General features: G+C 40.4%; 1 protein-coding gene across 8 annotated transcripts in view; it reads left to right on the top strand.

Annotated features, from left to right (window-relative positions):
* LOC108102089 (sialin) overlaps window positions 1-26,592 on the top strand; it is a 135,687-nt gene that overhangs the window by 82,586 nt on the left and 26,509 nt on the right. For 4 of the 8 annotated variants that reach the window (XM_043207642.1, XM_043207645.1, XM_043207643.1 and 1 more), the window contains 2 exons: window positions 16,163-16,320; window positions 16,374-17,444. In XM_043207642.1, the coding sequence (XP_043063577.1) occupies window positions 16,163-16,320; window positions 16,374-17,444 (1,229 nt within the window). Of the gene's footprint in view, window positions 1-16,162; window positions 16,321-16,373; window positions 17,445-26,592 lie in introns of those variants that run through there. The other 4 variants (XM_043207647.1, XM_043207649.1, XM_043207648.1 and 1 more) reach the window with 4 other exon arrangements.

The following is a 26,592-nucleotide window of genomic DNA, read 5'->3' as shown; positions in this document are numbered from 1 at the left end:
AAAATTGTTCAACCAAATTAATAAAGGTCTCTTGTAAAATAACGTTGAAACCTTCAAAAGAAGCAGTTTGTTATTTTACCATATATCCATGAGCACAAAAAACTTCTTTGGGTCTTTAATTTTTTTAATATATTTATCGGAGGACATGGTGGAGGCGTCGGAGACAATGGTGTATCTTCTTCCATGATTCTTCTTAATAGAGTGTGGCACAGCAAGTCGCCTGCGTGTTGTTCACTGTCGCGTGTTTTTCCAAAGTGACCGACCCACAAGCAGTCCTTTTAATCCTCTCGCTTTTTTCTCCATCTTCTCATTCAACACAACCCATCTATCATGCTCTTGCTTTACGCTCTTCAGCTGAACAATACCAGGCGCCATGCTCATTTGGCTTACATACCAATGATGTCCACTCATCTTAACAGAATCTTAACATACTCCTTTATTCAATTTAGGTTATATTCGAAGTTAACATAACTAGCTTTACGAATCTACGACATATGTATATTAATACTACTAGCATATCAGCTTTTCTATCTATTTGGACGGCAATAAATTACGCTCTCCCACCTATTGGAAAAGGTTACTCTTCGTATAGAAGTCAAGATTTTCAGGGTCGAACGAATGTGTGTGTGAGTAACGGCTATCTTGTAATAACTTACTTATGATGAGAAAATATTATTTGCGCAACAACCCAGCTAGTTGGTAATATGAACAACTACGTATTCTCATTTGGGATGACTTGCGGCAAAAATTCTCTAGGGCCATAGCGTTTAATAAGAGTTCACACTTATAAAAGTATTTGAGATTTCTGCAAAAACAACCTATAAGTATGGAAAACAATAAGCGTTTTTATTGTCGAAACGAAAACTGTTGCGATTGCAGTGGTAATTCTTTTTGCGATGGTTTTTATTTAAGTCGAAACGAAAAGCAAGACGAGAGTTGCGGCGATGCGCACGAAAAGGAGTTCGATTTTCAACTAACTTTTAATTTCATAAAATTCTCTTACATGCCTATACCTAAAGTACTGAGCGAGAGATCGGCGGCCGAATTCGCCTGAGCGAGAAAGCTTTATTAAGCCCCGATCCCCGCTTTACATAGACATAACAGAGAGAAGTCTCCAAACACCGCCCCCTCTGAAGGGACGACGTCCTTCAGGACAAGATCGGAAGAAGAGCCAGCCGATGGATGGCTCGCCTGTAGACCCCATCTGCCGTCTTGACGTCCGCCACTCGGACCTTGTCATCAGCGCCGACGTGCACCTCCACGACGCGCCCGATCCTCCACTGCTGGGGCGGCAGATTGTCCTCGCCGACGACGACGAGCGCTCCCACGTCGACGTTGTGGACCTCCTTGGACCACTTCTGCCTCGTCTGCAGGCTGGAGACGTACTCCCGGGACCATCGCTGCCAGAACCTGTGCCTGAGCGACGAGACACTGCGCCATCGTCGCAAGCAGGTCGGGCTGATCTGGTCCGGGAGTGCTGAGGGTGGTGGTGCGACCAGCGGGCCGCCGATCAGGAGATGTCCGGGTGTGAGGGCTTCACCGTCGCTGGGGTCGCTGCTTAGCGCTCCTATGGGCCTCGAGTTCAGCACCGCCTCCACGCTGGCGAGGAGAGTTCCGAGCTCCTCCGCGGTCAAGAGGTCGTGACCGACCGTCCGAAGGAACAGGTGCTTTGCAGACTTCACACCTGCTTCCCATAGACCGCCGAAGTGAGGTGCTCTGGGCGGTATGAACGCAAAGTCGCATCCTTTTTTTGACGCGAATGCTTCGATACCGCCCCCCTGCTCCTCCAGACGGGCCCGGAACTCTCTCAGATGCCGATCCGCGCAGACGAAGTTCGTCGCGTTGTCGCACCACACCCTTTCCGGAATCCCGCGACGACTCACGAACCTTTGGAAAGCCAATAGAAATGCATCAGTGGTAAGGTCAGACACTAACTCTAAGTGGACCGCTTTGGACGCAAAACACACAAACAAGGCCACATATGACTTGTACGGTGGTTTACCACGGATGCGATAAGTTGTGCTAAATGGTCCGCAAAAATCGACGCCACAGATATTGAAAGGGCGGAGAGCTCGGAGTCTGTCTGATGGCAAGTTCCCCATAATTTGCGTCAAGAGCTGCGGCTTGCATCGAAAGCAGCGCATGCACGAACGAACTGTTCGGCGACATACGTCTTGAGCATTGACCAAGCAGACTTTCTCTCGCAGGAGACTCACAAGAGCTCGAGGACCAGCGTGACAATTTGTAACGTGCAGATACGACACGTAGGTTTTAACAAACTGTGAGCCTTTTGTTAGCAACAACGGAAATTTGGCTTCGTACGGGATAGGAGCATTCAATAACCGACCACCAACTCGCAATAATGCCGAAGAGCACCAATCTGATTTATTTTCCTGCACAAAGGGATTTAGCTTTTGAATTTGCGTTGATACCGGTTTCTTTTTCCGAATTTTGCCTATGTCGTCACTGAATTCGTGAGATTGGATGACTTCTACAATTTTCTCGAACGCAAAATTTAATTCTCTTGGCGTAATGCTTTTTTCGAAAGGCTGTAAAACTTTCTTACACCTCCGAATAAATCTGAAAACCCACTCGAAAACTCTCAGCAGCTTCAGGTGCGACGAAAAGGACTCGATTTTCTGAAGCAGGTAGTTGGGCTCTGGTGTGACAACAAGAGTTAATGCCGACTTGCGTAACTCACTCGACACAACTTCTGAAGGAAGTTCGAAATGCTGATTTACAGGCCAACTACTTTCTGTGTCGAGCAAAAATGACGGCCCAGCGAACCAAATGGACGTTAAAAGATCTTCAACGTCACATCCTCGAGACACTATATCCGCTGGGTTAACTTTCGTGGGAACGTGTCGCCAAATTGCGTTACCCGACCACTCTTGGATCTCAGCTACTCGGTTTGAGACGAAAACGGACAACGACGAAGGATGAGTTTTGATCCAATGCAGAGTGATCTCGGAGTCGGTCCATAGGACCACTTTTTTGATAGGGCAATTTAGTAATGGCCTTACACGATTAAGAAGATCTGCTAGAAGGTGAGCTGCACACAGCTCAAGGCGAGGCAAAGTTTTCGTCTTGAGGGGAGCTTCTTTGGATTTGGCAGTCAGTAATGACACTTTTAAACCTTCAGCAGTTTGAGTGCGAACGTAGATGCACGCTCCATATGCTCGCATGGAAGCGTCAGCGAAACCGTGTATTTCAATCGGGACTTGCGGATCTGTATGAACGAATCGCGATACCTTGACTTTGGGCAGTTGCAGCAGAGTTGCTTTGAAGGCTTCCCACGACGTTTGTAGCTGCATCGGTAGCGACTCGTCCCAATCTAATTTTCGAAGCCACAGCTCCTGTAGAAGCATCTTTGCCTTCGTGACCAAAGGACACAACAGGCCCAGTGGATCGAAAAGTCTCGCAGTCACGGAGAGTATGTTTCGTTTTGTCGGACGAAGATCCTGGAAAGAGTCATCCAACCGAAATTGGAAGTAATCTTTACCAGGTAACCAAACCACTCCAAGGGTTTTAGTCACATCTGAGTCAGCCAATAATGGCATGATAGCGCTGTCAGATGCGGAGATCTCTGGGCAGTTCGAAAACCACTTTGCCAATTCGAAACCTGCCTCTTGCAAAACCTGAGAAACTTCCTCACGAAGGCTTTGCAGGTTCTTAACGCATCCGGCGCCTGTCAACAAATTCTATTATCAGTAGAAGACATATGGCCCATTGACGCATATTCCTCCATGAAATCCAGATACATTTTTTTTAAGGAAGGATCTTTGGACAATCTCCTTTCCAGCGACAAAAATCTACGTTTCGCAACTTCATACGAAGAACCAAGAGAATTCGGGTCAGATTTGAACGGCAGACGAACCGAAAATCTCCCGGACGACAGTCTTTGAGTATTCTTCTCAAAGTGTTGTTCACAAAGTTGCTGCTCAGGAGTATGGACTTTAGCCTTAGGCGGCAAGTCCTCCACAGACCAAAATTTCTGCAGGGTTGTGTCGATTGACTCCAACGCTTCTTCCTGGCAGCTGAGATGTACCGAATTTTCTGCCTTAATTTTGGTTTCCGAGGTACATCTCCCTGACACTATCCAGCCGAGAACAGTTTTTTGTAAGATGGGAAGTTCAGGCCCCTGCTTTATCTGGCCGACTGACAGAATTTCAAAAAATGAATCTGCGCCGATAAGCATGTCTATTTTTTGGGGCTTGAAGAAGAATGGATCTGCCAATTTAATATTTTCAGGCACCCTCCACCCGCTGGTGTTCACCGCTTGATCCGGATGATAACCAGAAATATTCTTTAAAATATAAAAATCGGACGACAACTGGCTGCTCCCTACTCGCGACTTCACTATTGTATTTATTTTCTTTGTTGCTTGGGCATTAGTTTGACCAATGCCCCGCAAGCTCATACACACATCCTCTCTTTAAATTTGTAGTCTCTGAGCGAGCTCGTCGGTCACAAAATTTATTTGTGAACCAGAGTCAAGCAACGCTCGAGCCACAACAAATTCGCCACTTTTCGATAATACGCTCACGATAGCTGTGGCAAGAATAACTCTATCCGAAGCAGTCGCATGCAAAACATGTGAAGTGGATGGAGTCTCTTGCATGAGCGTGGGCTGAGGAGGAGGCGGCAACGCGAGATTTGTCTTAGGCGAGTATATGTGCAGCAAAGTGTGGTGTGAAGATTTGCACACCCTGCACCTGTTCGATTTGCATTTTTTGACAGTGTGACCCTTGCGAAGGCAGTTGATGCATAAGGGCACTTTTTTGGCAAAATCGAACCTCTGCTGCACTGTTAGAGCTGCAAAAGAAGCGCAGTTTCCTATTTGATGCTCTGCTGATGTGCAAAACACACATAGGAAAGAGTCGTCCCTGGCAGCGATCAATGAAAAACTTTTATTTCCACTCTTCTGCGGAAAAGTCTGGCTTGGCTGAACATTTTTCGGCTTGGAAGCCTCTTCGGCGACCATGTGTTGGTATCGCCTGTCCAGAGCCGACTCACATTCGCTCCAAAGCGGAAGCGAAGTATAGTCCAACTGTTCTTCCCACTTTCTTTTTGTCCCTGCATCGACTTTGCTCATGATTAGATGAATGAGGATGGCATTCGTTATACGTTTGTCATCCCCAATGGACAGCAACGAATCGTATAGAGCTCTGACTGTGTCGATCAGGTTCCTCAAGGCTGTAGCTGATGGCTGGGACATTTTTGGCAGATTAAAAAGTGTCGATATATTGTCGAAGAAAATCAGACAATCATTATCGTACACTCGCTTCAGGCTAGCCAGGGCCTTGGGGTAATTGGCCGCGGTGACTTGAAATGCCCTGACTGTGCCTAAAGCGTCTCCAGCCAGACACGATATTAAATGGTTAAATTTTTCAATATCGTGCAGAGTGTCATCTTTGTCGACAAACGTTTCGAAAAGGCTTATAAAGTTTTTAAATTCGGAGTGCTTTCCGCTAAATGTTGGAAGAGGCACGCTCGGCAGGCGGCATTGGGGAGTGCGCCTTGCCGGTGGAGCGGATTCATCGACGCTCGTACGCCTGGTTTTGTTTATCAAAGAAATTAGCAGGGACTTGGCCAATACTGCGGTCTCTTCCAATTCTTCCCGAAACAAATCCTCCGGGTCTCTCGCTTCGATTTGGTTTTGGATTGTCGAAGCATTTTCGATGTGCGAACTTAAAATTTCTAAACGACATTCTAATTCGACTGGATTCAAAGATAATCTACCCTCTTCCAAATATTGTTGAGTTCGGGATATACTTCGCATAATTCCGTCTCGTTTATTTTTTAGCGCTTCGATTTCCTTGTTGCTCATTTTGATTTGTTAATTAATTAAATTTGGTTGACAATCGAAGGCTGGGAATTTAGTTTTTTATTCAAAAAACAAAACAAAATTAAAATAAAAATTTTAATTTATTTTTTATTATTGAAACAAATAAAAAAAATAAACGAGTGGTATATGCCGAACGTCTGCAGTGTAGGGGATTTGTCGAACAAATTTAACGAAGTCGTTTAGAAGAATAATAATTAATTTATTAATTTCTTACGGAACTAATAAGCCCCACGCACAAATTGTAGAGGAGCACACGCTCAGCGCAAATACCGAAACACAGCGATAACACAAAAAAACGCTCGCAATAGTCCAGCGACCAAAAACGAAAAGCGCGAAAGCGAGATCAAAAACACTGGCAGCGCTGAGTGGGTGAGAGTGCGTGTGTGTGTATGTCTGTATTTGGCTGGCGGCTCACTCTTTGGAAATGCCGACTAGCGGAAAATGATGCACTGACCGATATATAAGGGCAACGAATATATAAGCGGGATGCTGGTGAAGCGCGGGAAATGACGCTAAGGCTTGGGAAAATGGCGGAAAAGCGCGGCAAATTTGGGAATGAAAAATGCGCGCACAAGTTTTTTCCGCGATTTTCTTTGCACAATAGTTCACTGGATGCACTATTTAAATCACTTTATTTTCGGCCTTAATTTTTAACCCTAAATTGGTGCTCTCTACGACAAATTGGGGGATTTAATTTGTACTTATTGGGTCAACGAATATTTATTTTTAAAGGTCCAAAGCGATTCACTTTCAGTTTAATATAAATATATGGGTATAGGTATCAATATAATATATATTCAAATCAAAGTTGTTAGTGCATGCGAAAATCAAATTTTTTTGGTTAGAATGCTCACTATCTACCGATTTTACACGAATGCAAATAGTTGAAAGATTGGCCGAACACAATTTTACCAAGACGCCACAAATTAACTTTCAACTTTTTACACTCTATACCTGGCTGGCCGATTCGGTCTGATCAGCGACTTCCCTTTTGGTATCCATATGCCTGGGTATATAGGGTGCGAATTGTGTAATCAGTTCCAGCGGCGACGACGAAAAGGCCTTTGGCAGCAATCAAACAAATCCAGCGGCAACAAAAGGGCTTCTTGGCAGCAACAACAATCTTCTCCAGCGGCAGCGACGAAAAGGCAGCAACAAGTCCAACGACGAAAATGATGATTTATTGGCACTTTTGCTTTTATATGTTAAGCCGACGCGGAGAATTGTTTTTGGTTTTTTAATTGTTGTAGAAACACCGACGCGGAAATGTTTGTTGTTTGAATTGTTTATCACACACCAAAAAAAATGCGAAAAAAGAATAATACCAACTGCTAATCACGTCGGGGTCACCATGAAAAACAATAAGCGTTTTTATTGTCGAAACGAAAACTGTTGCGATTGCAGTGGTAATTCTTTTTGCGATGGTTTTTATTTAAGTCGAAACGAAAAGCAAGACGAGAGTTGCGGCGATGCGCACGAAAAGGAGTTCGATTTTCAACTAACTTTTAATTTCATAAAATTCTCTTACATGCCTATACCTAAAGTACTGAGCGGGAGATCGGCGGCCGAATTCGCCTGAGCGAGAAAGCTTTATTAAGCCCCGATCCCCGCTTTACATAGACATAACAGAGAGAAATCTCCAAACAAAGTAGTTAAAATTCTTCAACCAATTGCAAAAATTTAATTTTTTATTTAATTACATTTATGAATAATCAAGAAAGGAAACTAGTTTCGGAGAGCCGAAGCTTATATACCCTTGCAATCATCACCAGGGCCGTAGCTAGCATGGGGCAGGTGGGGCAGGTGGGGCGGTGCCCCAGGGCCCCCGAAGTGAAGGGGCCCCGCCGGGGCCCCTTCTTATCGACCACTTTTTTAGTTCTGAAAAAGCCTTACCATGGCTTTCGGACTTTCTGAATGTGCTTTAAATGGATCACAAAACATTCTCCAAAAAAATTGGAAAAAATTGTCATAAGTTAAATTTTCATGGCGAATTCAAAAACAAGATAAATGTTTTTTTTTTCAATTTTTACGAAAAAAATAGATTTTTAATACTTAAAATTAATTTTAATAATAAAAAATTAGTAATAATTATTAAGTATCAATTTTTATATAAAAATTACGCAATAACTTTTATTTTCAATTTGTATTATATAAATTGAAAAATAAAAATTATTCGATAACTTTTATTTTAAAAATTAAAAATAAAGATTGAATCTATATAGGTACATATACATATATACATACTTATTATATACCATCTGAAAGGTATTGATGTGTAGATCAGATATATACATATATATTGGATCTGGCTTCTACTAATCAAAAGATATATTAGATATGTGTAAAATATTATGATTCATTTGAGAAACAAGTCTAGTGCAAAAGTCCTGATACCTTTTAAAAGGAAAGAGTCTCCTGCTTGACTGCGGCGCGGTGAAAAATTGCCGGCATTGCCATCATCTAATATTTATATACGTAGGTAATATAAAATATAATGATCGTATAGAATCAGTTCAAAAAAGCTTTTTGATCTTTGCCTTACGCCGCCTAAACTGGAATGCAAACCTATTCCTACCCTCCTATCCTAATAGATTGCTCCTTATTAACTTGCCCTCCCTTACTAATCGTAGAACGATGCTTACTTGTTAAGTAGACTAAATTTCTCGGTTCCAAGTAGATTTACTAGAAATTATGCTCCTTTAGTTTTAAATTTTTGTAGATCTAATTATGACGTGCATGAGCCTTTCAGGGTACTTTGTTCGGACTACAATAGACTGTATTCTATAGTATCGTCTTCTGACTCTCTGGAGCTCATAAAACGATTAATACTAACATTTCTGGCACGAAATTAGATCGTTAAATTTAAAATTAAAATTTAATTTAACTTAACTAAACTTTTCTTTCCTTAATTTTTTTCTTTTTAAAAATCGCTTCAAAATTATAGCGAATCGTGCCGTACGATACAAGGCGGTCACCCCTCGGTCGGTTGGGCGGGTAGTGGGCCGTGGGACTCCGCGCGTTGAAAAAAAAAATTCTATATATATTTTCCGATATCTCCTATTGCAGCTGTATTATAGAGTAATCCGATTTTGATAAAATTTAGTCCGAAAGTCGACAGTAGTTAATAAACACCATCTAAAAAAAAGAAATCAAGTCGATCCGATTAAAAACAACGGAGTGGCAATTTTTTTTTTCAATCTCTCGTATGGGAGCTATACGATATGGTCGGCCGATCCGGCTCGTTCCGACTTATATACTGCGTTCAATAACTACACAACTTTTGGGAAAGTTTCAGCACGATAGCTTCAAAACTGAGAGATAAGTTTACATAGAAACAGACAGACGGACAGACGGACAGACGTACAGACGGATTTCGATTCAGATCGTGATGCTGATCAAGAATATATATACTTTATGGGGTCTGAGGTGCCTCCTTCACTGCGTTGCAAACTTCTGACTGAAATTATAATAACAATGGTGCGATCTGTTAAAGTTTTGGGTACGTACATTTTACTTTTCATTACTACATTTTACATTTCACATATGGGTGGTTTCTTCTGTTTCCGAGGCTATTTGATGAAAATATACATTTATTCGCTTTGGCCTTTTTTCTGTCTGTTTACTGGAGCATTTGGAGAAGTATTTGCTCTACTAGATGTTAAAGGTTGGAAGTTTAAAAAATTTTGTTGTCTTCCTTGATTTTGGTTGTTCCTAAAGGTTTGATAGTTTGCTTGCTGATCTGAGGGATTCGATTTTTGTTGATTTTGATTATGTGAATTTTGAAGAGCTGAAGAATAATACGATTTGTAATTTCATTGTTTATAATTTTTTTGATTATTTCCCTGATTCGTATTTCCTCTGTTCCCATGATTATTTTGGTTTCTACAATATTTTTCTTCTGTAACTTTTAATTTAGGTATGGTAGTTATATCTTTTCTGGCTAATGACATGTATAATATATTATAACGGGAAGCTTTCTGTCGATTGTAACGAAAATGGGTTTGTCTAACATTTTTCGATAGTTTCTTTTATTGACCGGTATTCGACATGGTATTCGGTGTCTCCAAGGTGTTTTATAAGAGTTTCATATGGGCGGTGGTCCTTGAGGGATGTGGAAAGAGCTTCTTTCATAAAAGGCCCGTTGTTCGCTCCGGCTTGTGATACTGCTTCCTGGGCGGCATCCACCACTAGTCTTCTGATGGCTCCAAATATCACATGCGCTTTCCTTTCGTCTTGCGTTGGGTATAGTTATAGCAGGTATTCCACCCAGGGGCGTAGCTACCGCCGTATACACCGTATCAATTATATGGGGCCCCCGGGCCAAGCGGGCCCCCAAAGTGTGTAAGAGTGAATATTTAAAATTTGATTTTTATTTGTAAAATGGGTAAATAATGTGATAAATAAATATTTCTTCTTACAATATTTGTTATACCCTTGCAGAGCAAAAGGGTATTATAATTTCAGTCAGAAGTTTGCAACGTAGTGAAGGAGACACCTCAGACCCCATAAAGTATATATATTCTTGATCAGCATCACGAGTAGAATCAGAATACGTCTGTCCGTCTGTCCGTTTCCGCGCAAACTAGTCTCTCAGTTTTAAAGCTATCTTGCTGAAACTTTCCCAAAAGGTGTGTAGTTATTGCACGCAGTATATAAGTCGGAACGGGCCGGATCGGCCGACTATATCGGATAGCTCCCATACGAGAGAATGAAATCGGATAACTCTATCATATAGCTGTCATAGGAGCGATCGAAAAATATAAATAGAATTAATGGAAATAAATTGATAACATCGTTGTTTTTTATCCCACGACCATGATTTTTTGAATATCAAGTTTTTAAAAACTCTTATATTGAGAAAAAAGTTCATAAAAATCGGACAACTATATCTTATAGCTGCCATAGGAAAGATCGAAAAATCTATATAGAAATAACGGAAATAAAATTGTAACATCGTTGTTTTTCATTCTAACGATTCTTGAATACCGAATTAAATTTCATCAAAATCAGACGACCATATCATATAGCCGTCATTTGAACAATAATCGAAAATATAGAAAATGAATAGAAAAATCGTCTTAGCTTCGATGTTGTTTAGCCGTTATGTAATTTTTTCGTCATATTTGATGACTGCAAGGGTATAAAAGCTTCGGTTTGCCGAAGCTAGCTTCCTTTCTTGTTTTTAATCAAGATCCTACCGACTGCGCCAATTAAGAATTTCGCGTAACCGATAAAGAAAAAAATAAAATTTTATTTCCCTTTTTTGTGTTACACAAAATTCTATTAAAAGGAAATTCACTGGCTTGTTATTAAGAAGCCTCAAACTGAACTCATTAATTTTTGATTCTCTTTTCAAGCGAACGGTCGTGTTTTTTTGTGCGCTCCGAATTTTTTATTTTATTGATACAACCAGCGGTGGTTCTGTTCTTAAATTTGAATATTTAGTTACTTAAATACCCTTGTGTTCGAAACCGTTCGCTTCGCGAGTAAATTTTTGTGCATATTGTGTTTATTTAACGATTTAATTTTTGCCTTACTGACTTTTTTTGTGCTTTGTCCGTCAACAGTAGTGTTGTTCTTACAAGTGCATGCACATTAACTGTCCCCGCTCTTTCGCTCTCCCGCTCTTCTCCTTTTGTACTAACAAACTCGAAAGTTCTAAGCGTTCAAAGCGCTAAAGGGCTTCTGGTGATAGGCCTGAGGGAATCATCCCGCAACTCCAAAGCAACCAGCAGAACTCCTCTACGGATGAGCAGCCGACTTTAGCAACCCCTCAAATGTTGCTAAGATCGGCAGCTAAAAAAGATTCGGACCCCGATCAATCCACAGTGGAGTGTATGAGACCAACGCCTGTAAAAAGTTCCGATTTGTGTGAAGGTGGTTCTCAAACTGTAATTCCACCTAACCAGCCAAATATACCCCCACAAGAGGTTTCTGAGACCAGACTATCGGCCCAACTTGTCACAGCAGGCCCACAGCCTGCAGTAGCAAAACCCCTCACATTGGTTCCACAAATGGGACAAATATTTGTTTCTCGGTTACACCCTAATCTCACATCATTTGATGAATCGTCTTACATCAAAGACAAAATATATAGTGAAGGTGGAAAAATGTAACTTTTCATATGCTAGGAACTTTTCATCTTTTAAGATAAGTGTTCCTGACGAACTTTTAACACCATATGCTCGAACGATTTTTGGCCGGCAAAAATGGTGGTTAAGGAGTTCGTAGCAAAAATAAAAAAGAAAGGCCCTACGGGAATTAAACTCCCCGGCCGGGACCAACAAACTGCGCCGTCCTTAGCTCCTTTCCCAAAAAACTAACAACTAACTTCATAATTATCTATCAGAATAGAGGTTTGCGTAGAAAGCTAACCAAATTGTATACTGATAGCTTTTCGTTTGCATCCCAAGTTATTGTGTTCACAGAAACCTGGTTAAAGCCGGAGATCTTTAGCTCCGAAGTTTTTCCCGGTAAGTACAGAGAACTTTTCCCTCTACGCCCCCAGGTGTGACGCTGCCTAGCCTACTTTATTCCACAGTCGCCACCAGAATTCCACCTTACAGCAACACCTTTCTGAAAGTCAGATGCCTATTACGGGATCGATGGCCCGTGGCAGTCTTGGAGCGTGGTGCCTTTTCCCAGTTACCTACTGAGGTAATCTTGGGCAGTATGGTGGTGAATATTACAGAGAACTCTACAATTCAGCACTTGCTGATTTCCAGGGAGTTCCAGGGAATGCCGATTACCAATATTCACCATTTTGGGCCAAGTGGAATCAGCCGAAGTACTGCCGGTCGCTCCGAAGTTGCGGAAGCCCGACAGTACAAACTGGACGTCACTGGCTTTACCGCCAGACTTACCCACAAACCTTCACGTAGACTAGCAGAAATTACTCCAACACTATGAGACAGTGTTTGCCCAACGGGACGATGATATGGGGCAAACTTACCTTGCCCATCGCACCATCGACACCGGCCAGGCCCGGCCTATTAAGCAACCACCACGTCGGGTACCACTATCCCGAAAATCGGAGGTAGAACAGTTAATCGCTAATATACGAGCCTGGGCATCGCCCGTAGTCTTAGTGCGAAAAAAGGATGGATCCACCTGATTCTGCGTGGATTATCGCCGCCTGAACGACGTTACGGCGGCGTACCCGTTGCCTAAAATGGACGACATTTTGACTTCCTTGCATGGCGCCCGCTGGTTTTCTACCATGGATCTGCAAAGTGAATATTGGCAAGTAGAAATGGACCAGGAATCGCGCCCCAAAACTGCATTCACTTGTGACGTGGGGTTGTTCGAATTCATTGTTATGCCATTCGGTCTGATGCCTGATGGACGGCCTATTTGCCGGTCTCTCTTGGAAATCAACACTGGTGTACTTAGACGACATAATCGTACACTCCCGCATAGCCGAGGAGCACCTGGTTCATTTAGACCAAGTATTCGACCGTTTGGCAACCGCCGGCCTCAAGCTGAGTCCGCGAAAATGTGTTTTCTTCCGTCCCGAAGTGTACTACCTAGGTCACACTGTAAGCCACAACGGATTAAAGGCATGCCCCAAGAAAATTCAAAAAGTAGTCGATTGGCCACAGCTCTGCAACCAGGAAGAGGTACGATCATTCGTGGCATTGTGCTCCCAGCTTTTGTGACAACAGCCCGGCTGCTGCATGAGTTAACTGAGGCCCGCCGCCCCTTCACGTGGTCTGCTTAAGCATTCGTAAAGTTGACAACGTCGCCCGTACTCACTTTCCCAGATCCCGATGGCCTGCTCATTCTCGACACTGACGCATCCAATCACGGCGCTGGAGCTGTACTCAGCCAATGTCAGGAAGGTCAGGAGCGTGTTTTGGAATACTACAGCAAAACATTTAACGCAGCAGAGCGCAACTATTGCGTTACCAGAAGACAATTAGCCGCCGTTCTCTCCACCAAACACTTTCATCATTATCTGTACGGACAAAAGTTTGTCTTGGGGACGGACCATACATCGCTCCGCTGGCTGTTCAACTTTAAGGAACCGGAAGGCCAACTAGCTCCCTGGATCGAGCGCCTGCAGCAGTACCATATGGACTTTCAATATCGAATTGTTAAAGAGCTGACGCTCTTTCACGCCGACCCTGTGGTGAATGCACGGTGTGCGAAGAAGCTGAGCAGTCCGACAGATCTGGAGTCCTTTTCATGCAAATCGAAGCTGTCGATTATGCCCATTTTCAACGACAGGACCCAAATTTAGCATTGGTCCTATCATGGTTGGAAAATGGAAAACGACCCCTCAAATTCCAGATTTGCGGTGGAAGCCCCCATTGACATTTTGGGGCCTTCGCTTGGCAACAGGTACATTGCCGCGGTGATGTGTTATTTTACTAAATGGCCCGAATTCATCGCCCTTCCTGATCAGACGGCTGAAACCGTACCCAAGGCCCTTGTGCAAGATATTATCTGCCATTATGGAGTGCCATTTGAGCAATTTTGAGTCCGGGGTATTTTAATCCAGCATGCGCCTTCTAGATGTGGAAAAAAACCGAACGACCCCGCTTCACCCTCAATCAGACGGCATGGTCGAGGAGTTTAACCGTACCTTGCTGGACTTTTTAGCTAAATTTGTTGCAGCCGATCAGCGGGATTGGGACCAACTCCTACCGCTAGCCCTGTGGGCTTATCGCTCAGCTCCGCATGAAGCCACTGGATTCTCAACAGGACTATTAATGTTGGGGCGTGAGCTCCGTCTACCGGCTGAACTGTCTCCTAAAATCCCGAAAATCGGAGGTAGAACAGTTAATCGCTAATATACCAGCCTGGGCATCGCCCGTAGTCTTAGTGCGAAAAAAGGATGGATCCACCAGATTCTGCGTGGATTATCGCCGCCTGAACGACGTTACGGCGGCGTACCCGGTGCCTAAAATGGACGACATTTTTACTTCCTTGCATGGCGCCCGCTGGTTTTCTACCATGGATCTGCAAAGTGGATATTGGCAAGTAGAATTGGACCAGGAATCGCGCCCCAAAACTGCATTCACTTCTGACGTGGGGTTGTTCGAATTCATTGTTATGCCATTCGGTCTGATGCCTGATGGACGGCCTATTTGCCGGTCTCCCTTGGAAATCAACACTGGTGTACTTAGACGACATAATCGTACACTCCCGCATAGCCGAGGAGCACGTGGTTCATGGAGACCAAGTATTCGACCGTTTGGCAACCGCCGGCCTCAAGCTGAGTCCGCGAAAATGTGTTTTCTTCCGTCCCGAAGTGTACTACCTAGGTCACACTGTAAGCCACAACGGATTAAAGGCATGCCCCGAGAAAATTCAAAAAGTAGTCGATTGGCCACAGCTCTGCAACCAGGAAGAGGTACGATCATTCGTGGCATTGTGCTCCCAGCACAGTTTGAGAAAAATATGGCTGAAATGCGTATTTCCAGTCATTTTCAAAAAATTATTAAAAATAGAAGAAAAATTATTTTTGAAAAATTATTTTTGCAGTTCCTATTATTTTTGATTAAAGAAACTTTTTGCATCCAAAAAGTTTAGTTTTGAAGCCGAGGGAAAAAGTTTTTTTTACTTTTTTTTTTTTAATTGCCTTTTTCAATAAATATCGAATGAGTTGAGAAAAGTATGGTATCATTCAAACGGCACTTGAATTACCTTTCCATTGATACCAAAAGTTAAAAGAAGCAAGTTCAGGTTTCGAGTATATTTCACTTTTATTTTGACAAAATACTTACGGCCACCACTGTATATATAAATAATGGAAAAAAAAATTATAAAGTCGATGTTTTTAATCCCATAAGCATGATTTTTGGTACATCGAGTTTTTTTTAATACCCTTGAATCGAGAAAAAATTAAAAAAAAAAAAAACAAATTACGAGATATAACTGCCACATATAGAAAATAACGGAATTAAAATGGTAACATCGTTGTTTTTCATCAGACAATCATGATTTTTGGAATATATTGTTTTCTAATGACTCTTGAATTACACATTAAATTTCATCAAAATCGGATGAATATATCATATTGCTGCCATATGAACAATAGTCGAAAATATGGAAAATGAATAGAAAAAATCGTAAAAGCTTCCATGTGGTTTATCCTCTATGTATTTGTTCGACATATTTGAAGACTGCTAGGGTATTTAAGCATCGGCAAGCTTTTTTTAAGCTTCGGCTTGCCAAAGCTAGCTTCCTCTTTTGTTATGAATTCAAAGGAAAACTTTAATTATAATCGACAATTAATAATTATTTTAAAGTATGTATAAATATAATAATGTAAATGTGTAATATAAACATTTACTTTTTTAATTACAGACAAGATTCCGGCCCGATTGGTGCTTTATTTTTTGTCCTGGTCGGGTTTTCTGGTATCGTTTATGATGCGTAACGATATGAATTTCGCTTTGGTAGCTATGATTTCAAATGAAAATTTTACTCACAACCAATTTCATAATGGATCGCAAGCAGTTTTGGTAATATTCTTACAGACAAAGTAGTTAAAGTAAATTAATCGATTTTTTTTTAGGCTGGTGGCACTAAAGACCAATTATCTATTGTAAAATCTATAATAATTAGTTCATTCTACTGGTGCTACGTTTTATCCCAGGTGGCTGGAGGAATAGCCACAGAGTTGTTTGGAACCAAGTGCGTATTTGGATGGTCACAGTTGGCAACAGCTATATGTAGTATTCTGATGCCGTTCGCAGCCCAATTTCATTATATAGGTGTTATTGTGTTAAGATCTATTCAGGGTTTTGCCTCTGGGTTGACTTGGCCTGCGATGTATGCAATAGTTGGCTATTGGATACCACTTACAGAACGTTCACGTTTTATGTCAAGCTTTCAAGGTTTTAGTATAGGAATCGGTTTAACTTACCCGTTATGTGGATTTATTTTGTCAGAGTTTAGTTGGCCGTATGTTTTTTATACAACTGGCACATTAGGACTTGGGTGGTGTTTATTATGGTATTTACTAGCTTTCAATACACCCCGAGAACATCCACGTATTTCCGAGGAGGAACTTAATTTTATAGAACTTAACGTAAGAAAAGAGGTTATCAATGCAGCCAAAGTTAAAATCCCTTGGCTTAAAATATTCAGGTCTTTACCTGCTTGGGCGATTGCGATAACAACATTTGGTCGAATATTCGTTCATTATGTTTTTATTGTTAGTGGCCCTACATTTATGGGGAAGGTTTTAAAGTTTAATTTTGAAACAAATGGCTTTCTGTCAGGAATGCCATTTATTTGTTCATATATTTCATCGGTATTTTTTTGCTATATTGCTGATAAATTTGTAATGTACAAAGTTTTAAATTTAACTAATGTAAGAAAATTATTTACGGCTCTTTCGCAAATTATTCCAGGGCTCTTAATATATTGTATTGGATATATAGATAATGTACACATTTTGTTAACGGTATGGTTTATAGCGGTGATATTTATAACTGCATCTTATGCAGGAGCAATGGCCAATATAATTGATTTAGCACCAAACTATGGACATTCTGCTGCCGTTCTGGCATTTTGCCAAACAATTCACATGTCTGCGTCCTTTATTTCCCCGTTGACTGCTGGATTTATTGTAACTCGAGAGGTAATGTATACACCAAGCATTTTCTTGTACGACTATTTTAAGAAGACATATTTTGTTCGTAACACAATGAAGCAGACATTCTAGCATCTATGTATATCAACAACATATCATCAAAAGTATATTAAAATTTAACATCAGTCTATCCGGTTCTACGCAAACTCGGCTATATATTTATTTTTTAACGCGGAATACACAATTTAATGATTTCTGGATGTTGAAAACTATCGTCTGCATTATTGCTTTCCGATAACGGAATTGCCGTTTTTTGGGAAGGATTTAGCCACCTTAGAGACACTTTCAAAAGTTACGAAGAAATGTCTTTCAAAAGCAACTGCCGCTACTGCCAGAAGTTACAAAATGTATTTATTTGGAGTGACTTTCACGAAACCTTCAAAAGTTGCTCAAAAAGTATTTAAGGGGCACAACTAGTGTGACGGCCAAAAAAAAGGTGATTTTTGGGAATTTTTATTAAAAAAACTACTTGATCAATTATTTTAAAATTTTCAGAATATATTTATACATGTTTGAAGAATATACAGTGAAATTTTTAAAGGAAAAAATTAAATATTTTTTAAGTTAGAGCCAATCTCCAACGGCGCTAAAAAAAAAGGTGCCTTAACTGCTGCAGTGATTCCGGCCCTCTCCGTGGATGAAATCAAAAAATGAAAAATTCTCGTTAAACAAGATGATATTTTCTATACAATGACCTACGATAAATAAAAAATATCAAAAATTGACAAAATAGCAGTGTTTAAAAAAAAAAAATCGAATTTTACCCAAAATTTTGGTCGTTTTTGGCCTGCCAAAATTTGATTTTTGATCGGATCAAAAAATCGATAGGTCATTGTAGGGAGAACTATATATAGAATATGTAAAAAAAATTTGATAGTGATCGGATCATTAGTTTTTGAGTTATCACTGCAGCAAATTCGGAAAATGCTGTTTCGAGAAAAACGCGTTTAAAGATAAAATGATCGTATTCACTGCTATACGAGCGGCTGCTCTTAAAATTGCTAAAACTCAAAAACTATTTAAGATATCGATTTGAAATTTTAATATGTTATTTTTAAAGGTGTAATCTACCGAAATATGAAAAAAAAAAAAGATTTTTTTGAAATGTCACACTAGTTGTGCCCCTTAAACTTGGAAAAAGTAAAAAAAAAATATATTTTTACTATATTTATTTAAAATTTGATTTTTTTTAAACATAATTTTTTTATGTTTTATCCTCTTATCCTTTCCTATTCCTAATGAACTGTTGCTGTCTGTCCGTAAGTCTGGATCTCGAGAACTATAAGAGCTCAAATACATGGATGCATCGCAAGCTAATTCAGACGTTACAGCGAGTTCAATAACACTGTGCGACAAAAAAATGTTTAAGTTGATTTTTTCTTATTTTTTACTTCTACTAGTCAAAATAAGAATATAAGTTTTTGGATTTGTTAATATCAATAGCCAATCAGCTTCTACGCACATTCAAATGTCCCAAAAACGCGTGTTTTTGCATATTTCACAGCCTTATAATCTGTAGTGTACGGGGGTGCTGGTGAGCAAAATCTATCTCTATCTTTCGATAGTCGGTCGTCTATTAGCGGATGGAAGATACTATTAGAGAGGACCTTATACCTTCAAGCTTGGGATACGCACTCTTGCTAGGCTCGGTTCTAGCTCGCCGGATGTCGGAGTTCTTCCTTGCTTGAGAGGGTACGGTTGCACGCTACCACACTTTACTAGTGCGTAATAATCAAAAGGACAAACAATCAAGACTAATGGTTAAGCCATAAAACAATTAATTTAATATTGTAGTGCGCCGACACACTGAAAATCAACTGAGGATCCGATACTTTCTTTTGGGAATCTAGATGTTATTATCCCTTAAGTCTTTACCCTCCCTTCCATGACAATGTTACTTAAATTCTTGCATTGTCCCTTGGCCAAGATTAAACGATCTCTACCACATTATTAACGAAGTGTTCGACATAAGTACTCGACAGACCATTATTATTATTTATTCAAACTTCATTATTTTAATTAAATCCTATATTTCATTTATAATCATATTTATCTACTCTATGTTCCATTGATTCATATATATAACAATTTAAGAATTTCCTAACATAAGAATTAAAGTTGCATTTCATATTCAATAAAATTTCATTTCACAATTAATTAAGTAAGAACGATCAATCTTTCATTTATATATTTATGAATTTAAGCTATGAGTTTAATAATGCATTTAATGACAATAGGGCGGCAATTATAGGTTTTAAAATAGATATTCGTTTTAATAAGTACTCACGACCTTTTTATTTCTGCTCCATGATACGAGTTGTAAAGTTGGGCCCAAGTTCACATGTCCGTTGATGAGCTGTTGGTCAAAATATTTGATAAAATCTACTTTAAATGACCTATACAAATACCGCACTCATGCCAATTAGCAAGTTGTCAAAGACAAATTAAAGGGATACAAAATAGAGACTCCTAATGGCCGGACATAGATCGCTGGACGGGCTGGACGTTGTCCTCAGCCGTTGGCCGACTTATGGTCGTCTTGGCAGCTCCTTACAGTGGCACGATCCGAGTTGTTGCTGGGCTGGTGCTAGGGCCAGGTGTATAGGCCAGATGTGGCTACACCTTCTGCACCTTCGTAGTAAAGCGATCCTGAGTGTCGATGGGTAGGTACTCCGCGTTGAATAATAATGATCTTGCGACCGGTGTCCAAATGTCAACCTACGTGGCGGTTGCGTAATCTCGCCACCGGAGGTTATGTTTTCCTCTGGGCCACTTTCATCAAGAATTTGGGCAAGTTGGAACTGATGCAATCTTGTTGAGCAGGCGTAGGGCGATCAGACTGTATTCGGCCTAATGTAGGAGCAGACTCCCTCAACGGGATCTACTGATATACGTCTGACGCCTCGCCTTCTTATGCGGATCCCTAAGAAAAATTCGGTTAAATTGGAGACCCACAAATTCTGCATTTGTTTACCTTTCACTCACTATCACAAATTCACTAGTTATTATTAATAACCTCCTGGTTATATTAATACACCACAGATCGAGATTATATAAGATAAGGGTAACACGAGGTTTATTAATTAGGCCTAAGCCAAAAATTGAACGATCGAACTTTCCACCAAGAGCGCAGATCAGGTATTGAATGCAAGGTTGAAAACGAAGTGTAGATAAGCCGCTCTTGAAAAGCTTTCAACTGCAGTTCTGATCAACGGTTGAATCGTACGATTTTTGCAAGCGTGACTGGTGCTTATCTCGCTTATTTGCATTGATATTGGTAGAGAGTAAGCTAGGCCTTCGGACCTGTGAAGTTACATTTATCTATGCGAGGGTGGGGTGAATAGTTCTTTATCGTAAAAGCTCAACTGGCCACTACACCCACAGATAATGGAGACAAGATTATTTCTTGGAAGCATTATCTGAAATTTTCCTGTTCTGTATATCTTTTAAGTGAAATACGCCTAAATTCTTCCCTTTTTCATCCACTAATTCATAGTAATATGGACTACGTTTCCTAAAAACTTTGGCTGGGATAAACACGGGAGCTAGTTTACTGCTAAATTTCTTTATGGCGTTGCTTTGAGTAAAATTCCTAGCGTAAACTAGGTCGCCAGCTTTAAACTGTATTTCCCTGGCTCGCAGATTGTATCTATTTGCATTTTCTTCATGAGACTTGTTTATGTTCAGCTTAGCTTTCCATCTCTGCAGCTGCAAAACATCTGGCTTTTGTAGCCTAGTGTCATCTGCTAACAGGTTCAAACTACGTAGAAGGCTGTAGTCCTTGCCGTTAAGAATCATATTCTGCCCAAATGCCAGGAAATACGGCGATGAACCAGTACTCCTGTGAAGAGATGCCCTTAATGAACCACTAATGGCATTTAAGTTGTCATCCCAAATTGTGTGATCATTCCCAATATAAGCCCTTACTGCTGCCAATACTGATCTATTAAGTCTTTCGCTGGCGTTAGCCTGCGGGGAATATATGGCTGTGAATTTTTGTTGTACTCCAAAACTGGTAAGAAAAGCCTGAAAATAACTCGATTTAAATTGACTACCATTATCAGAAAGTATTACTTCTGGAACCCCGAAAGTATAGAAAATAGCCCCCTCCAAATATTCGCAAATTTTAGGAGCCGTGAACTTTTTAAGCGGACACAGAAAATGAAAACGAGTGTTATGGTCAACTACAATGAGTAAACCTATATTGCCCTTCTTCGTGCGAGGATATGGCCCCAACAGGTCAATATATAGCTTTTGAAATGGCCCATCTGAAGTCAACGGTTTCCCCATTGGTGGTTTAAGAATAGTGTTTGGACTTTTTGTGGTTCGGCAAACTACGCAGTCAGATATATAGTTGCGTATTTGCGTGACCATGTATGGCCAAAACAAATATCTCTTAAGTTTTTCCACGGTTTTGCTCATACCACAATGAGCTGAACTAGGTGAATCATGAGCCTGGTATAAAATATCTGGTACCAAAGCTGTAGGAACCCAGAGTTTCCAGACGTTTTCCTGGTTGGCCTCGTCTGATGGGAACGAAGTTTTCTTATAAATGTACCCATCCCTGATTTGCAGATCGGGAAATTTGGACTGGTTGGCGGATATATTTTCTAGTAAGTCCGTGTATTCTGAAGATTTAAAGTGGGCAGAGTCTAAGTCCACTATCGGACCATTCTGACAAAACTCATCAATGCTTGGATCGTTTTGCCGAGACAAAGTGTCAGCTACGACATTCTGAGAACCGCTACGGTGTTTGATGGTAAATGTAAACGTTCTTAACTTCATTGACCATCGAGCTAATCTCCCTGACAAGTCTTTTTGTCGCATTAACCATTGAAGCGCGGCGTGATCCGTTATGACTAAGAAATCCTGACCCTCAATATACGCACGGAATTTTTTTATCCCCTTAATTACAGCAAGACATTCTAATTCGGACACAGAATAGTTACGCTGTGCCTTAGACAACTTCTCGGACATATACGAAATCGGTAGTTCTACTCCCTCGCGCTCTTGAGCTAACACGCAACCAATACCATAAGAGCTGGCATCGCATAACAAAACAAATTGCTTAGAAAAGTCAGGCGTAATGAGTATGGGTGAAGCTGTAAGACAAGATTTTAAGGTTTCAAAAGCGAGCTGCGCCCCTTCATTCCACTCTAGCAACTTTTTCTTTTTCAGAAGCTCAGTCAAAGGAAAACTTATAGTAGCAAAGTTTTCTACGAAACGTCGGTACCAACCGGACAATCCTAGAAATCTTCTTAACTGCTTAACCGATGTTGGCACTGGGAATTCGGCAATTGCCTTTACTTTATCTGGATTAGTTCTTATCTGTCCATTTCCAATTATAAAACCTAGATATACGATTTCTTTCATACAAAATTTTGATTTGCTAACGTTGATAGTAAGATTGGCTTTACGCAAACATAAGGCTATTTCTTGTAGTAACAGCAAATGAGACTCAAAGTCCTCGGACAAAACCAATAGATCGTCTAAATATACGAAAACCCTATTACGGAGATGAGCTGGTATCACTCAATCCATCAGACGACAAAGAGTTTGGGCCGCATTGCAGAGACCAAAGGGCATCATTTTGTACTGATACAAAGGACGGTTTGGTATCGTAAATGCAGTATATTGTCGTGAGTTCTCATCTAATGGAATCTGCCAGTATGCATGTTTCATGTCGATACCGCTTATAAATTTAGCTGGCGGTAATCGGCTTAAAATACCGTCTATATGTGGAAGTGGGTACGCGTCTCGCTTTGTAACCTTGTTTACTTCCCTAGAATCGAGGCATAAACGATTTTTGTCCCCCTTCTTCACTAAAACACAGTTGCTACTCCATGCACTCGTTGATTCCTCAATGACATCTAAGGCTAGCATGTTATCTACTTCAGCGAACATCAGCTTTTCTATAGCTGGTGAAACCGGCCAATGCCGCTGCTTAACAGGACTAGTACTCCCAACATCTATGCTGTGTGTGGCCAAACTAGTGCGACCTAAACCTTCAGATGCAAATGACGGAAAGTTTTTGATAACTGTCTCAAGTCTAAGTCGTTCACCTTCATTCAGTTGGTGATAATTTGGAGGCTCTTCATTATCGTCTAATGTTCCTAGATCTAGCTCCGAAACTATCTTACTACTATTCGTAATTTTATTAAGCAAACCGAACTTTTGCCAAAAATCTATACCTAAATATACGTCTTGTTTAAGATCGGGAATTATGAATAATTCGAGATCTTCTATTTTATTCCCATATGTTACAGAAGTTATAAGTTTTGAAACTACCTTGCTTTCTGTTCCGTTTGCAGCTTTAATTACACCAGAACATTTTTTTACGTTTTTGTGTTTTAATAAGTTCTGCGCAGCTAAGCCGCCTACACAACTAATTGTAGCTCCTGAATCCAACAACGCTTTATAAGTATTACCCTCTATAGGAATATCCGTGTAAAGTCTCTGATCAGAGCTTAAAACTATAGCGGAAACTAACTTCCGTCGATCATGATGAACTTTCTTCCAAAACTCTCTTAATCTCCTAGTTGATCGTTTGGGTTTTAATTTAGCTTCAATAATATCTACCTTTTCAAATATTTCTTTGCGTTTATTCATGTAATTTTGTATCCTTATATGTAAAGGAACAAAGGAAAAATGAATCTCAGACTGATTTAAATTTTCTGTTTCCTGACAGTCACTGATTTGGGTGTTTGGATTTGGTTTTGCAACTTCGGATTTTATGGATGTGTCTCCTTGTTGCTCAGAGAAACATCCTTCTGCTGGTTTCCCGGATTACAATTCGGACAAGTTGTTTTGTATTGTTCTTTAGCTCCACAACCGAAGCAACGGATAGTTTTTTTAGCCATGCAATCATCGTATCTGTGACCTTGTTTGTCACAGTTCCAACAAGTGATAGGCCTACGTTGAATTTGGTTTACTTCTTCACCCTCGTTTACTATAGCTGTCTCCTCGTCTTCCGCACTTATCTCGTTTACGTAAGAACGAAAAGGTTTTGGCTTAAACGTTCTAAGATTATTATAAAACTGCTCATGTCTGCGGATTTCGAATCTAAGCTGTGTTCTATTAGCGATTTTAAGATGCAGCAACTCATGTTGTAGGCTAGGCTTTGCGTTCCGAACTAATAATTCGACTAGTTGTGCCTCAGAAACTCCATTCTGAAGTCTATCTACTAGACGTTCCATAGACTCTTGAAAATCTTCAAAGGGTTCGTTTTCGCCTTGTCTACGTTTCCTTATTCCCTCCCAAATGTCGTAGTCTGTCTCAATATCTTCGAATCTTTTCCTAAACTTGAAACAAAACTCATTCCAATTGAAATTTGGATTGTTGCGATGGAATTTCCAATACCAATCACTGGCTTTCCCCGAAAACAAAAGATACAAATGGTCACACAGTAAAGCATAATCATTACCTAGATTCTGTTTGGTAAGTGAGCCTATCCTGTACAAAAACTCGTCCATCCTGAGGCTGGTTTTGCTGCCGTCAAACTTTAATCCCCATTTTTGAATAATTCCTGACACCTTTTCTGGGCTAACATATGAGCTTGTGTTGCTTCTGTTTAACCCTATTCTTTCGAAATTATCCCCCGAATTGTTGGAATGGTGTTGGTGTTGTTCTGGGTGGTTCCTAAGGTTCTCCCTAAGCGGTGGATTAATACCAGGTGTGAAATTTGTTTGAGTGGGCTGAGATAATTGTAAGTTTTCCAATTGACTTTTTATAGATGTTTCAATAGTCTTCGCCAGGTAAGAGGTGAGTTGATCAACAAGTTGTGCCTGCTGTGAACTTATGGTAGACTGTATATAGTTGGTAATCTCTACTTGAGTACTTAATGTCATACCGGACATGGCTGGTGGCTCTGCAAGGATTCTATCTAGATGTCCTCTTTGTGTATTTCTAGTTGTCATTCCTCGTCTTGGAGGTGTACCACGGTTTCTGGTTGATCTGGTGTTTCTCCTTACTTGGTAACTTGCGCTGTCATTGTTATCTTGATATTCGCTTATGCTAGATGGTCCAGCTGTTGCGGCATTTATTTCAGCATACAAAGTGTTATTCGAATAAGATAAATTCATTTCATTGCAATCAGTTTTACAAATAGGACACGTCTGTGTGCTCTTTAGGTGATCAAGAACACATTGTTTGTGAAATGTATGTCTGCAAGGTGCTGTTGCTGTCAAAACTGTTGGTGTAAATTTTTCTTTACATATAGAACAGCAGTTTTCGGTTTCTTGTGGTATTTCTGGTACCCCTTCCGAGCTATGTTTTGCTGCCATTTTATATTAATTTATTCTTTTTATAATCAAAATATATTTATTTAGTTATTTGGTCTGTCTTTCTTTATGTCGATCACTTCCCTCAGAATTGGGTTGTACTTGGTCTATGGTCTCTAGTTTTGTTCACTAAGAAATCGGACAATATACAGACGTTAAAGTGGGAGTATACTGTATTCCAAGAAAATCAAAATGTAAACAAATCAGAGTTAAGAAACATATGGTGATGAACTCCTATGGTTTTCTGATGGCTATGTTTAGGTCGATCAATTCTAATCTGAAATGAAATCGCGTATTCCTAAATTTGACTATCTCCTCCAAATCGATGCTCTCAATCCAATATGTTAATTTAATGAAGTTAGTTTTATTGTGTTTCAAAAATGGATGGTTCAGTCTTAGAGCTTGTGTACTCAACCAAGTATGCAAGCTGTCGAGCTCCACGGGTTGGGCGCCAAAAATGTGTAGTGTACGGGGGTGCTGGTGAGCAAAATCTATCTCTATCTTTCGATAGTCGGTCGTCTATTAGCGGATGGAAGATACTATTAGAGAGGACCTTATACCTTCAAGCTTGGGATACGCACTCTTGCTAGGCTCGGTTCTAGCTCGCCGGATGTCGGAGTTCTTCCTTGCTTGAGAGGGTACGGTTGCACGCTACCACACTTTACTAGTGCGTAATAATCAAAAGGACAAACAATCAAGACTAATGGTTAAGCCATAAAACAATTAATTTAATATTGTAGTGCGCCGACACACTGAAAATCAACTGAGGATCCGATACTTTCTTTTGGGAATCTAGATGTTATTATCCCTTAAGTCTTTACCCTCCCTTCCATGACAATGTTACTTAAATTCTTGCA

The sequence above is a fragment of the Drosophila ficusphila genome, unplaced genomic scaffold (assembly GCF_018152265.1).
Source record: "Drosophila ficusphila isolate 14025-0441.05 unplaced genomic scaffold, ASM1815226v1 contig_256, whole genome shotgun sequence".
Lineage (NCBI taxonomy): Eukaryota > Metazoa > Arthropoda > Insecta > Diptera > Drosophilidae > Drosophila > Drosophila ficusphila.
This window is presented reverse-complemented; position numbering and strand designations above follow the sequence as displayed.